General features: G+C 44.0%; 1 protein-coding gene across 2 annotated transcripts in view; it reads left to right on the forward strand.

Moving 5' to 3' along the window:
- CHRNE (cholinergic receptor nicotinic epsilon subunit) overlaps window positions 1-14251 on the forward strand; it is a 51680-nt gene that overhangs the window by 22188 nt on the left and 15241 nt on the right. For both annotated transcript variants that reach the window (XM_073622986.1, XM_073622987.1), the window contains exons 5-9: window positions 97-252; window positions 8819-8919; window positions 9406-9606; window positions 13059-13173; window positions 13564-13678. In XM_073622986.1, coding sequence (XP_073479087.1) covers window positions 97-252; window positions 8819-8919; window positions 9406-9606; window positions 13059-13173; window positions 13564-13678 — 688 coding nt within the window. The remainder of the gene's footprint in view (window positions 1-96; window positions 253-8818; window positions 8920-9405; window positions 9607-13058; window positions 13174-13563; window positions 13679-14251) is intronic.

Genomic DNA, 14251 nt, shown 5'->3' on the forward strand with positions numbered 1-14251 from the left:
TATAACCTCATATAAATCTAAAAGATTTGAAAAGAAAATTGATTCTCTGAAAAGGCACCACCCTGCTCTGTAACTGCCCTATATATTGTCTTTCAGCGTTGATGGCCAGTTTGAAGTAGCATATTACGCCAACGTCCTGGTCCATAGCAACGGCTATTCGTCTTGGCTCCCGCCGGCCATCTTCAGGAGTGCATGCCCTGTGGTGGTCACCTACTTCCCTTTTGATTGGCAGAACTGCACACTGGTGTTCAGGTGAGCAATCAATGTTTGTACTATGTTTGTAGACCATTGAGGGACCAGGGACATTTCTGCACCAGAGGAGATTACATTCCAATGCCTCCACCATGGGTATGATCAGTCATAAAATTGTGACCACCTACCTAATATTAAGTAGGTTTCCTATTTGCCTCCAAAACAGCCCTGGCCTGTTGAGCCATAGACTGCAGTAGACCTCTGAAAGTATGCTGTGGTATCTGTTACCAAGCTGTCGGTAGCATTACACTACCTCTGCCAGTTTGTTTTCTTCCATAGCGCATCCTGGTGCCATCTCTTCCCTAGGTAAGCAACTCACACGCACCATACCATCCACATGATGTAAAAGAAAACGTGATTCATTAGACCAGTTACCTTCTTCCATTGCTCTGTGGTCCAGATCTGATGTTGATATGCCCATTGTAAACATTTGTGGATGTGACCACAGGTCAGCATGGGCACCCTGACTGGTCTGCGGCTACACTGCCCCTTACACAACAAACAGCAATGCTCTGTGTCTTCTGACACCTTTCTATCAGGACCAGCATTCACTTTTTCAGCAAAATGAGCTACAGTAGCTCTTCTATTGGATCAAACTACTCAGCCTAGCTTTCGCTCCCCACGTGTATCAATGAGCCTTGGCTGCCCATGACCCTGTCGCCAGTTTGTCAGTTTTTCTTCCTTGGACCACATTTGGTTGGTCCTGACCACTGCAGACCAGAAACATCCCACAAGAGCTGCAGTTTTGAAGTGCTCTGCTGTAGCCATTACAATTTTCTTATGCATATTCCTTGCCCATTGTTTTTGCTTTTAACACATCAGCATTAGAGATAACATATTCACTTGCTGTATATCCCACCCACTTTCAGGTGCCATTGTATGTGAAATCAGTGTTATTCACATTATCTGTCAGTGGTCATACTGCTATGGCTGATTGGTGTATATAGCTCTGGCATATTCTGCAGTGATATACAGAGAACACTGAGCCAGTCACAACTGTATTTGCACCAGAGGAGCTTACACTCTAAAGTCCCACCACAGTCACACACTATATGCTATACATACAGTCAGGGCTTTTTTTCTCAAACAATAGGTGCTTAAACCTAACCACGGCACACAAAATCCCTCCCCTTACACACACCCTCCAAATCACATCAAATAATGGGTGTGTTCAGTCAAATTTCATGAAAACAGTAGGAGGGTCTTAAAGGGGCATTAAATACCAGGACTGCATTACATACAGAGTGCAGAACTGTCACTTGTAAACACAGAAACCAGACTTCTGTGTTTACAAGTGATTGTCGTGAGCAGGCACCAAGGGGTCTAAGCCAGAGGTGGTGGAACTGAGTTCCACCAAGTTCCCCTGAAAAAAAACCCTGCATACAGTATATATAGCTCTGACATATGCTGCAGTGCTGCACAGAGACCACTGAGCGAGTCACATCAGTCTCTCCACCAGGTGGTGCTGTTCTGCAAGGTGCTGCTGGCTCACTCTGCTCTGGTCACAGCTTGGAGCAACATCAAGCCTGGGGTTGTCTTGCAGCTCTTTCCCCAGCTATGATGCAACAGTCTGGGAAGGATCCAGGTGCAGGCTCTCCAAAGGGGACTGAGGCCTACGCCATATGTTCAAGCTGCCATGGATCCTGGACTTGCCCCCTGAGTCCTTACCAGCTTTCCAGGACAGAGTGGTGAATAAATGTTGCCATATAACCAAAGCCGGTGCAAGGATTTTGGTCTACACAGGCAAAGGTGCATCGTCCTACTATGTCAGGTTTGTCTTTATAGTGTACAGACAGATTCCTCCATCGACGCTAATAACACAGATGGATGAGCACCCCCCCCCCCCCCTTCTCCCTGCTGAGCTTTTTTATTCTGACAAACGACACCACTGGCTGTCAGAATACCCATAATAGATGTGGTGGCTGCATTCGTTTTTTTTTTTTTTTAAGGCTTTTCCCCTCCATTTTCACCTGGTGATTTGGCCAGTAGCACACCTCCTGTATTAAGCTGGATACACACTATACAATTTTCTTTAGATTTACCAAAACCATATAATTTACCAAAACCATATAATACGAAGTCACACCCAAACTCTTTCAATTTACATACAATCAGTCAGTCCCTTGCACTACATAATGCAGTCTGTATCCAGCTTAGAGTGCCCCCACTCCAGATAAAGGAGCACAGGGGGCACCTTTGGACAGCAGCATTGTCAGTCTGAGGGTAGGGGAGTGTCTGATGTACTAGCAGATTTAGATACAATAACAAATTGAAGACAAACTCCAGCTAACACTTTATAATCAGTAAGAGCAACAGTTTTTTTTTTCCCATTTAGGGATGATGGTTTTACATAAATAAAAACTGATCATTGTAAGCATGCCTGTCAGTGAGAAAAAGGTTTGTCTCATCCCTCTAACTGCTACATCTGCAGGAGAGCTTGTTCTGTTGAAAAAACAGCCCACTAGCAGGTCAAGGCTGGGTTCACACCTTCGACGAATTCGGCTCGCATCAGGGGTCCGGTGTGTCCCTGTTCTCCATTTCAGGGACGAATCCGGGCCGAATTTTTACCTGAATTCTGCCCTAAAACGGAGCCAAATATGCACAGCACTCCAGCGCGTATGACTGCATCGACCCCTCTTCCTTGGCAGGGCAGAAGTGCAGCTGGAGGTCAGCAGACACCAAGGGGTGTAGTGGGTGATGGATTGGATGATGGGGGGGGTGAGAAGGGGATTAGAATGGCTGGTGTCAAATGCGAGGTGAATGATGTGGCGAGAGCGATAAATGGGGGAGTTTGGGCTGAGGATGTCCTGCAGGGAGGGTATTCTGCTGTCAGGATTGTCAAGTGAGGATATGGAATGGTTGGAGGCTAAAAGGAAAATGGGTAAGAGGAGGAGGAGAAAGTGCTCCTGAGTCAGTGAAGGTGGAGGTGTCAAATCCATTTTAGGTGTTTTCTGAGGTGGAGGTTAATTTTTCACCTGGTGAGGAGTCGGTGATTTCTATGGAAGTGTAATTACAAGGAATATTGAAGTGTAGGGTCTACAAGTAGGGAGCGGGGTAAGCAGGCTAAGAAATGTGTACCTCAAGCATCCTGATGGCGATTTCCACTCCTTTGAAGGTGGCGACCATTAATGTCGACCAGCATAAAATCTGTAAGTGCTCGTTACATGGCCTTATTTTTGCTAAGCAGGTTTGATGCTGATATTTCTTTTGCAAGAGACCAGGTTGTCTAGCTTGGCTAGATATTCATCTGGCGAAGGAGTGGAGGCGTGGCCCCTCCTTCTGGTCTCTTGTGGTGGATTAGTGAGGTGGAGATGCTTGGTCTTAGATGTCTCCTATGCAGGACCTGCGCCTGATCAACATCTATGGGCCCCGGACAAAGTGGGACAGGAAATGCCTCTTCATGAAGATCAAGCCTTTTTTTTACTGCCCAAGTTGTCTTAAGTGGTGATTTTAACACCGTCACTAGGACTATGGACAGGAAAGGTAACAGAGCCAGGTTGGACTGTGACGGGCATGTTTTGAATGAAGTAGCTAGACAGGCAGGTCTGGTTGAAGTGTATATCCATTGCTGCCCAGACGACACGGGATTCACTTTTCAGCGAGGTAGTAGTCAGAGTAGAATAGATAGGTTTTTTTTTTTTGGCACAGGTATCGATCATGGACTTTTGCAGCAGTAAGTCAGAGTGGTGGGAGATTACAAAACAAAGGATCGTTGGGTTTTTCAAGGCCATAGGAAGAAATAAACAGCTTGAAGTATGTCACCTACCAGCGTCTGCGGAGGAAATTTATTAGGCTTCTCTCCAATAATGGAGATCCGGGGATAATCTCTGAGGTTAAACTTTTGCTCAGGAAGTGTAAATATGACAGGCATGCCTCTTTGGTTCCGGAAAGGGATTATGGGAAATATCACTCGCGCAACCCTTATCAGAATTGCAAACAAGGTACAGCAGTTAAATCAATTGTAGGCCTGGTTGACAGTACAGGTTCCTTGACAAAGTCCAAGTCGGGAATCCTGCAAACCGCCAGATCATATTATGCTGACCTCCTGGGTAGGAGAGACCTTGATTGGGCAGGCATGTCAAGTTTTCTGGATTCTACTCCAGGACTGGAAAATAGCAGTTCGCTTGTGAGTTTGACAGAAGACATCACAGCAGATGAGGTGGTTAAGGCTATTGATAAGCTTGCCATTAAAAAGTCCCCTGGGCCAGATGGATTGACAGCCAAAATTTATAAGCACTTTAAGTTTACTCTGGCCCCATATTAGGTGGAGGTTTTTAATGGCTATCTAAGAGAGGATTCGCTCTCACCCTCCATGTGGCAATTTGCAGTGATTATTCTGTCAAAGGGTAAAGATTCTTACAGAATTGGTGGCTCATTAGCCTTCTCAATGTCAATAGGAAGATACTGGCAAAAAGAATCTTCTGGCGTTTATTGTCTGTAGCGCGCAAATTTACTTTATGGCCATCAACACTGTTTGGTTTAGGGTAGAAGTACTTTTTCAGTGGTGTTAGCTCTCCGGGAGGCTCTGGAACGGTGACGGGCTTCAGGCTGGTGAAAGTTTCTGCTGGCATTGAATCAATCTAAAGCTTTTGATTGGGTCAGTCATGAGTACCTATGGCTGCTTCTTGGCAAGTATGGTCTGGAGGGGGGCTTTATCGATTGGCTGAAGACCTTATACAGGGGGGCTGAAAGCTTTATGAATGTGAATAGTTGGATTGGACAGCCCTTTTAGGTTGGCTCGGTTGTGCTCCAGAGGTGTCCTTTGAGTCCTCTGCTATACGCATTTGCAATTGGTCCCTTCATTAGGATGTTAAAAAGCAGACCGTTGTGTGGAGTGCATTTAGGCATTCTTGGTAAGCCTCCTCTGAGGGTCGAGGCCTATGCTGATGACATGTCTGTTTTCATCTCTCGGAAGGCGGTGGAGGTGGTCTGGGTGATGAGTCAGTATGGTGAGGCATCTGGCTCAAAAATCAACCAGGATAAGAAGAAGAAAAGCGATGGAAGGAGGGGCAATAAAGTGGGAGCCTCTAATTATGGACAGTAATTGTCTGGTACCACATCCAAAGCCAAAGTAAGGACTTTAAAGTTACCACTAATATAAAATGTCAAAAATGTATTGCACAAAAGTTTAAAACCATGTACACAAAACATAAAGATACATAATTAAGGCATAACAAAAAAGAAAATGTGCGTTATAATGCTCTATATATTTCCCTCCACAAAACCGCTAAAGCCAGGTGATGAGTGGCTCGCTGTGGCTTCGACGCAGGTGCGTTTTACGGGTAGACGCCCGCTTCTTCAGGAAAAGAACTACAGCTGAGCTCTACAATAAGAGATATACAATTATCATTTTCCATATTGTGTGACTGTTACAGAGAATCACAGTGCTGGTATGGGGCCTTAAATTCCCAACTACACCCCTGGGAATTTAAGGGGCCCCATACCAGCACTGTGATTCTCTGCCCTAATATGGCACTTTCTACTGCCTCTTGTTGCCAGACTAACCTTCTTTGTACATTTTTGAACAACCTCCTTATGCAACTCATTTTATTTTTTAGATATTTGCTTATTTAAGCACTGATATTGACACAACTGGGTCTCCTATATCTTATGGATGAAGCATATATGGACTATCCCATCCATCAAGGGAACTGGCAACAGCTGGTCCTGTGATGACTATTTTGTTTGACTCTGATTTTATGTATGTGGTTGTCTATATACTTTGAGGTATGTAGCATCACTCAATCAAGGTCATATACACTCTATAACATAGTCACAATATGGAAATTGATAATTGCATATCTCTTATTGTAGAGCTCAGCTGCAGTTCTCCTCCTGAAGAAGCGGGTAGCGACCCGTGAAACGCACCTGCGTCGAAGTCGCAGCGAGCCACTCATCACCTGGCTTTAGTGGGGATGTCAAGGGAAATATATAGAGCATTATAACGCACATTTTCTTCTTTGTTATGTTCTAAATATGTACATGGTTTTAAACTTTTGTATAATACATTTTTGACATTTTATATTAGTGGTACCTTTAAAGTCCTTACTTTAACTTCTACGGTTTGTTTTGGGCAATCAGGATAAGAGTGAGGTTTTCTGGATGGGGGAGGAAGGCGAAGGCTTTGAGCTTCCGTACACTTTCCCAGAGCCCTTAGAGGAAATGAAAGTTTTAGGCATCGAATTTGGTCCCAGCAATTACAGCCTTGAAAATTGGGTAAGCAGGATGCTAATGCCAAAGTTGCCAGCTAGAAGGATTGGAAATTCTTTTACAGGGAAAGGACTGACCCAATTAAAAAGTACATGATCCCGGCATTTCTGTATGTCAGCTTTGTCTGTGTTTTGCTCATTGTCTCTCTATGCGAGGATATACAGCTGTTTCTTCCAGTTGTTATGCGGGAACAGACTGAACTTCATGAAGAGGTCTGTAACCTACCTTCCCAGAAGAATGGGTGGTCTAGGTATGGTCAGCTTGGTGGTTTTCTTTTCTTTGATGTTTTTGAAACATAATTTTGGTAACATGCTGGCAGAGGATCTGCCTGGGTGGGCTTGTATTTTTCAGTCCTGGTTTAGGCCTTTTCTGCAAAGTTGAGAGAATGGTAGGCCCGTGAAAAGCCTGAGAGTCTGACATGGTAAGCTCCTGGCTTATGTGGCCCCGTGCCTGAAAATGCTTCAGCAGTGGTGAGTGATGGCGGAGGGAATTAAGTCTCTTCCTAGGAAGGCCCTAGATGGAGGGTTGTTGAATCTGTCTTTAGCAAGCCATTAGCCTTGAGGGATTGCCCTGGCCCTGTTATGAGGGAGGGTCTGCGTTTGATTAATATGGAGAGAATCCCTTTAAAGTTTCAGGATTTGGCCTGGTGCTCATCCTTTGGCATACTCTATGTGAAGGGCAACCTGAAGCATCACTCTGTGAAAAACCGTGGTTGTCAAAGAATGCAGTGTGGTGAGGTGGCAGAGACGATGGACCATTTCTTGCTTCAGTGACCCTTCAATATAGAAGTCTATAAGCGGGTGGGTGGGGCTCTGGGTATCTCTTTCCTTTCACGCTTGAGTTACACAGCGTGGCCATACAGGTCCTTTGAAACCCACTGGGATTTTGATTTTGAGACACTTTTTCTAGTTAGCTTAGTAGTCCGTTACTAGATGCGGAATGCAAAGTGTCAGGTTTCATCTGGGAAAAAAGTCCTTCCTGTCGAGGTGGTGCACAATATTCGGGGTGAGGTTTGGAAGATCTGGGGTCTTGAGGACAGGTGGCGATCTGAGGTCTGGACAAAGACATGGAGGAATGTCGGGCCCCTGTAGCTGCTGTCTGTCAGTCTCTGGGTGTGAGGCTTTTACCGTATTTATCGGCATATAACACGCACAGGCCTATAACACGCACATTCATTTTAAGAAGGAAGTTTCAGGAAAAAAAACTTTAATTTTATATAAGGAACTTTGGGTCAGTGCCCATCTGCAACCTCACAAGTGCCATCAATGCAGCGTCATCAGTCCACATCAATGCAGCCTCATCAGTCCACATCAATGCAGCAGCCTCGCCATTGCCATCAATGCAGCAGCCTCACCATTGCCATCAATGCAGCAGCCTCACCATTGCCATCAATGCAGCAGCATCACCATTGCCTTCAATGCAGCAGCATCACCATTGCCTTCAATACAGCCTGATCGATGCCCTTCTGCAGTTTAGAGGGGACAGGGAGTGGGGCGGAACGAGCGCCGACAGATTACATACAGTGAGAATCTTCTATGATGGACAGAACAGTGGTCCAATGGTGGCCCAGGAGAGAGGACTTCCTATTACAGAGGCCGCCAAGTAAGGAGATTCTCACTGTATGTAATCTGATGGTGCTCATCCCGCCCCCCTCCCTGTCCCCTCCGAGGCAGCTGAAATTGTAGTATTGGCATATAACACGCACATGCTATTTGCACCCGATATTCATGGTGAAAGAGTGAGTGTTATACGCCAATAAATACAGTAATTTCTATCCTTTTACGTCTCTTAGATTTTTATAAGTTCAGATTATTGGAAAAAGGCTGCATGCAAGAGATCAATGTTTAATAGTTTCTTGGCCTGAGGGTGTGTTTAGGTGGAGGTTGGGTTGTGTTTTGCATAATTTAGTGGTTTACTGTTAATAAAATTATGTTCCTTTCTATATAGTTCTATTTATGTTTTTTTTAAAAGAAGTTTTCTTTTATGTTATTTGCTGATGTAAGCTTGTTTGTTTTTGTTCATTTATGTATATATTCACTTTTATTTATTTTTTTTATATACGTAAATATGTTTTTAATAACAAGCTGTAGGTTTACAACATTTTAAATAAAAAAAATGTACACTCTAATGTCCCGCCACAGTCACAAACTATTACTATACATAAAGTATGTTGCTCTGACATATGCTGCAGTGCTCTACAGAGAACACTGAGCGAGTCACACCAGTCTCTGAGCCAGAGCAGCTTACACTTTAACACACAAAGTATTTTAGGTAAAAACAGATAACAGAATGTATTCATTTGTGGAAACAACATTGTGTATTTCTTCACAAACCTAATGGACGCCCCTCCCTGTAGATCAAAAACATACAATGCGAAAGAAGTCACTCTTCTTTTGGCTTTTGGCGAGAGCGGGGAGCTGTTGGAGCGGGTGGACATTGACCCTGAAGCTTTCACAGGTAATACAATACTATATTTTCTTTTCCCATCTTCCATCATTATTCCTCAAGTTGCCACCTATTGTAGTCTATCCACTACATAAATAAAGTATTGGGACAAATTTTATTTAATAAATTGGTGCATTATGAGAGCGTGGTCCACTAGAGGGGGGTTTGCGTACTGCCCCTGGTGAACTTAACGCTTGTGAAATATGTTTCATCAATAAAGTCTTATATATCTTTTGCAAAATATACTGTAGTTGATCCTCCTCTCATTCACCTTTCTGGTGACATCCCTTTGTCCCAATACTTTATTTATGTGGTAAACTGTTGGTGCCTGAGGAGGTATCCCTTCTGAAGGACGAATCAGTTATTGCATAATAATATTCTAATTAGCTAAGTGGTATGGATTCATAGTTTTTTTAAATTGTATTAGTCTATCCACTAACCTCTTCTTTTTTTTTTTTTTTTCTTGTGTCTTGCACTTCTGCCTCTTTCCATATTCAGAAAACGGTGAATGGGCAATAAAGCACTGCCCTGCGTGGAAGAATTTGAACCATCGCTATATGGAGGACGACCTTCAGTATCAAGAGATTAATTTTGGGCTTATTATTCAAAGGAAGCCTCTTTTCTACATTGTCAACATCATCGTACCTTGTGTCCTCATCTCCTCCCTGGTAGTGTTGGTTTATTTCCTGCCAGCCAAAGGTGAGATGATCATCAGATGGAGGTGAGATGGAGTAAGCAATGTGTGGCAAAAATACAGCTCATAAAATTCAGTTTCAAGGGTCTCAGGTTACCAAAATAGAGACCAGGGGGCCCTTTGAAATAGGAGGAAAATACACTAGTATTGCCAACATCCCCTCCAAATTATTGAGTTCAGGTGTTTTCAGTGAAGGGTCCTGTATTATTACTACAACATTTTAGATTTGTACACTTCTAAACTTGTGCCAACAGTGTGAGGAAAGACCTTATGGTTTTCAGCATGACTTTGCTCCTGCTCATGGGATAGCTTCATGAGTTTGGTGTGGAGGAACCTGAGTGGTCCTCAAAGCCCTAACCTCAAACCTACTGGACACCTTCGTTATAAATTTGAATGCCAGTTGGGAGCCAGGTCTTCTCCAATATCAGTACCCAACCTGTGGAGGCTGCTGTAGCAACAATGGGAGGCCAATTCTATATTAATGCTGGCCTGCTGATAGGGGGTATAGCTAGTACTTGACCTCACAAATGCTATTTTGGTTTAATGGCCACTAATCCCACAGACACACTCCAAAATCTTGAAAGTCTTCCCAGAAGAATGGAGACTGTTATACTGTGACCACAAAGGGGAGGCCAGCTTCATATTGGTCATAATTGCCATGGTTTTAGAATGAGATGCCCAACAAGCTCATACAGGTGTCATGGTCAGGTGTCCCCAAACCATTAGATGCATAGTAGAATAACTGTTTTCAGACAATTTTAGTTTAGGTTTTATACATCTTTAAATAGTTGTTTTATCTGTTTTTTTTTTTTTTTTGAACATTCAAACTTTGTTGTACTAATAAAAACATAAACACATGATACAGGATTTTCTAGAACTACAGGTTTTTATAGAGAAGGCACAGCAGATAAAGCTTCTGAAAGCAATACTGAGCTGTCTGATAATGGAGGAGTTTCTACCATGACATATCCTTGAGTTCTGTAAATAGCAGGTGTAACACCCTCTAGTGTGTGCTACCAGTAGTGAGAGTAGGTAAACTATACTCTGACTCATGTTACATGATGAGTCTGTAATTGGGTCAGGATTACAAGAGTTCAGGGCTGGATGACTCATCCTGGCAGCTCTCTGGTTCCCCCCACCAGTTTCTAGAATGTTGGCGAATATTCTAGAATATAGTGGGAGGAGGCTATGGGGGGCTGCCTTGAATATTTATGGGCTCTTAGCCAATCTCCAGGAGTGGGCCCGGCAGGGGACTGGGAAACCCATAAATAGACATGGGCCATGCCAGCAGATGAAAAATGGAGAAGCAGTACTGAGGAGAGGCTGTCGATGGCTCTTGAGGGACCCCCACCGGGGGGGGGGGGGGTATTACCTCAGGCCGGAGCTCGGGAGCCTGACCTGGAAGGATCCCACCAAAGAAGGCAGTTGGAGGGATTGAAGCCAGAGAGGCAGCAGAGAGAGCAAGGGAAGACAGTGAGTAGAACAACACGGTACAGGGACAGACAAGGGGAGAGACTGCCGGCTGCAGCAGTGCTCTCTTGCAGACAGTGGTGTGCCAAGGTTTCATCTGACCTTGCCCTGGGGAATCTGTGTGTGTGTGTGTGTGTGTGTCAGTTGGGCAGGACTGGACTGGTGCAGAGAGTCAGGAGGACTGGGAAGAGAAACAGCCAGGTGGGCTAGCATTCTGCAAGCAAGTGGAACTGGGATCAGTGGCCACAGAAAGCAGAGGAGGATGTGTTATGCTGTTCACTACAATTGTGTAAGGACTGAGAGCTCCTGAGAGTTCCGGAATTAGCAATATACTGTTTCCTCAGGAGTGAGCCAGCAGGTCTGTACATAGAGGAACCAAGTGTGTGCAGGAGGAAGTAAGAGGAGTTTGTATATCGGGAGACAGTTGTCCCTGAAGTTCTGTTTGTTGCCACCCTGGGCATCCCATAATCCCTTACCCTATCAAAGTTATCATCCCCTAATAAAATAACAAAACAAGCCAAAGACTGCTTTTCTGTGTCTGGATGAAAGAAGATAATGCTGTGTGACTAGCTGTGCATCAGTGGGGAACCCAACTCCTGCGGGGGGGGGGGGGGGGGAGAGTGCTACACAGGTTTCTTTCAGTATAGCTGAAAGTTAGTGCAGGTAAATATGTAAAAACATGACAACATCACCATCTGCTGGCTGGATGAAGGACTAAACAATATTGTTGTGCTATATTTTATATTTACCTGAGCAGAAAAAAAATCAACCAAAACATTGTTTTGCCCTGACCCTAATAAATAGACAAAGGAAATATGTACAAAACCACTATAAATTCTATTTAACCTACAGTTCTGCGTAGTTCTCAAAGACTAGACAGTCACATGAACTGGCTTTAGCAGGTATAGTTTAATGTTTCAAAAAGGGTTGGATGTTTTTACATATAAGGGCAACTGATTTTTTCCAAAAATACATACAGTAATAGAATGATGATCTATGGATGGATCACCCCTGCTGATCGAAAAGGTATTAAAAAAGGGGGAAAATGGAATTTTGTGTAAAAAAAATAAAATAAAATGGCAGTTGTCTATACACAGTGTCATCTGGGGTTGTCAGGGGTGCCATTATTTTTGCACACCAACACCATGGAAGCAAATGATGCTAATCCGGGGGGGGGGGGGGGCTTTCAGGGCAGCCCCAGCATTCGGAAGTGGTTGCAAATCTGCCTCTGTTTAGACCTGTTCTGCCTCCCACCCATTGCCATAATGCAACAGCCATGTTGTGGCTAAGATTAGAAAGTAGGGCTCTCTTGTGAAAAGGTTGGGGGATGATTAAGGACTTTGATGTGAATGGTTAGGGGAGAAAACTGAGGACTCTGATGTGAAAGGGAGTCCCCGATGTGACAAGGCCCTATTTAGACAGGGGGGCCTTAAGGTTTTGCATACTTTGAAAGAGTGCCATGATGAAAAAAGTTTGAGAAACGCTGCTTTAGCATTCGGTTAGAGTTTTCATATCTGCAAATCACAAACCATTATAGTCTACCTAAGGCATCAGTAGAGTTATACTAACATGTTTGAAGTATTAATCCAAGTTTCATTTATATGCTGAAACTGTACTCTGTCACAAGTCTAGGTCTTGTGTATGGCACATGAGGGCAAGGGTATTAGAAAGTTACCAGTGGTGGAGACTCTAAACCTTCCCAGGTCCACCTACCTACTGCCATCATTGCGAAGGATTATCATTCTCCCTGTTTGACTTTTATTTGATGTTTCTGAGGAGTTTCTATGTTGTTGGAAAGAAAATTCTAATTTTATTGTTGAGTTCCCTTAAAAAGTTAAAATCCAGAGCATAAGTAAGCTCACCAGAATTCATTCCTAACTAAAATAATTATTTTGGGGTGATTAGCCCAGTACAAGTGCTAAGCTGATCATCTGAAAAGAGGCAATAAATTCTTTCTAGTCACTGTCCTATCTTTGTCTACTTTTAGCCGGTGGTCAGAAATGTACCACCTCTATCTCGGTTCTCCTTGCTCAGGTTGTGTTCCTGTTCCTGATTGCTCAGAAGGTTCCCGAAACATCTCTAAGTGTCCCACTTATTGGCAAGTAAGTAACTTTACATTGATCACCTGGTTGTTCTAAAATTTTGCCCAGGACCATCTTCACTATCAGCTAAAATGTATTTTTTTTTACACTATAGAGATTGAGGGTACAAGTGTCCATGAATAAACAAATTACACAGGCAGTTCAGTCATGAAATGGAGAATGATGAAGGGTCATAACGATGGCTTTGTTGGGGGAGGGGCTAATCCATGGCATCAAACATGTGGTAGTACGCTGCCATGTTGGTGTCAGGAAAAAAAGGTTTCGGCTTTAGATACACCTTTAATATCTACTACTGGACTGATTTATATACTTAGCCTTGCTTTAAATGGGTTGTTGATGGCATGAGAACCTGCCCAGAACCGGATCATGACCCTTTTGTTTCTTTTGTAGATATCTGATATTTGTGATGATTGTGTCAACACTTATTGTGCTCAGTTGTGTCATCGTTCTGAATGTGTCTCTAAGGACTCCCAGCACGCACAACTTGACTGCTACCATGAAACGGGTGAGCTAATAATCCTCCCAGTCAGAATGCTCAAATATTTACCTGACTCATCTCAGACAGCTATCCGACCTTGATGGGAGTTGGATGCTGCGCAAAGCCGACAACAGACTCTACAGCCTATGAAATGCATCAATAGTTCTGACTAGTTCTACCGTCTGTGACCCCCACTGTTGAAATTGCTACCTCACTAGGGTGTCCCTGCAATCCTATATGGCGATATGGCGGGTCAAATAGAACAGGAAGTGTGAGGAGAATCCTTAACCACTTCAATACCCGGCTATAGTCAAATGACGTCCTCTACTTTGTGGGGTAATATCTGAATGATGCCTGCAGGTAGAGGCATCATTCAGATATCATTCTTTGCAGCCAGCGATTCTGTGCACGATAAGAATGATCATATCGGCAGTTCCGCCACTTGATCGTTCTTATAGGCGATGGGGGGGGACGTCCCCCCAATCTCGCCGCCATCCAGTGCTTCTCCGGGCTCTCCCGTCCCATTGGGTGCCCGGAGAAAGAATCGGCCGGCGCCGGATGTTGACGATAGAGATGACTGGTGACCAGATGGTCACCAGT

The sequence above is a fragment of the Aquarana catesbeiana genome, linkage group LG03 (assembly GCF_042186555.1).
Source record: "Aquarana catesbeiana isolate 2022-GZ linkage group LG03, ASM4218655v1, whole genome shotgun sequence".
NCBI lineage: Eukaryota > Metazoa > Chordata > Amphibia > Anura > Ranidae > Aquarana > Aquarana catesbeiana.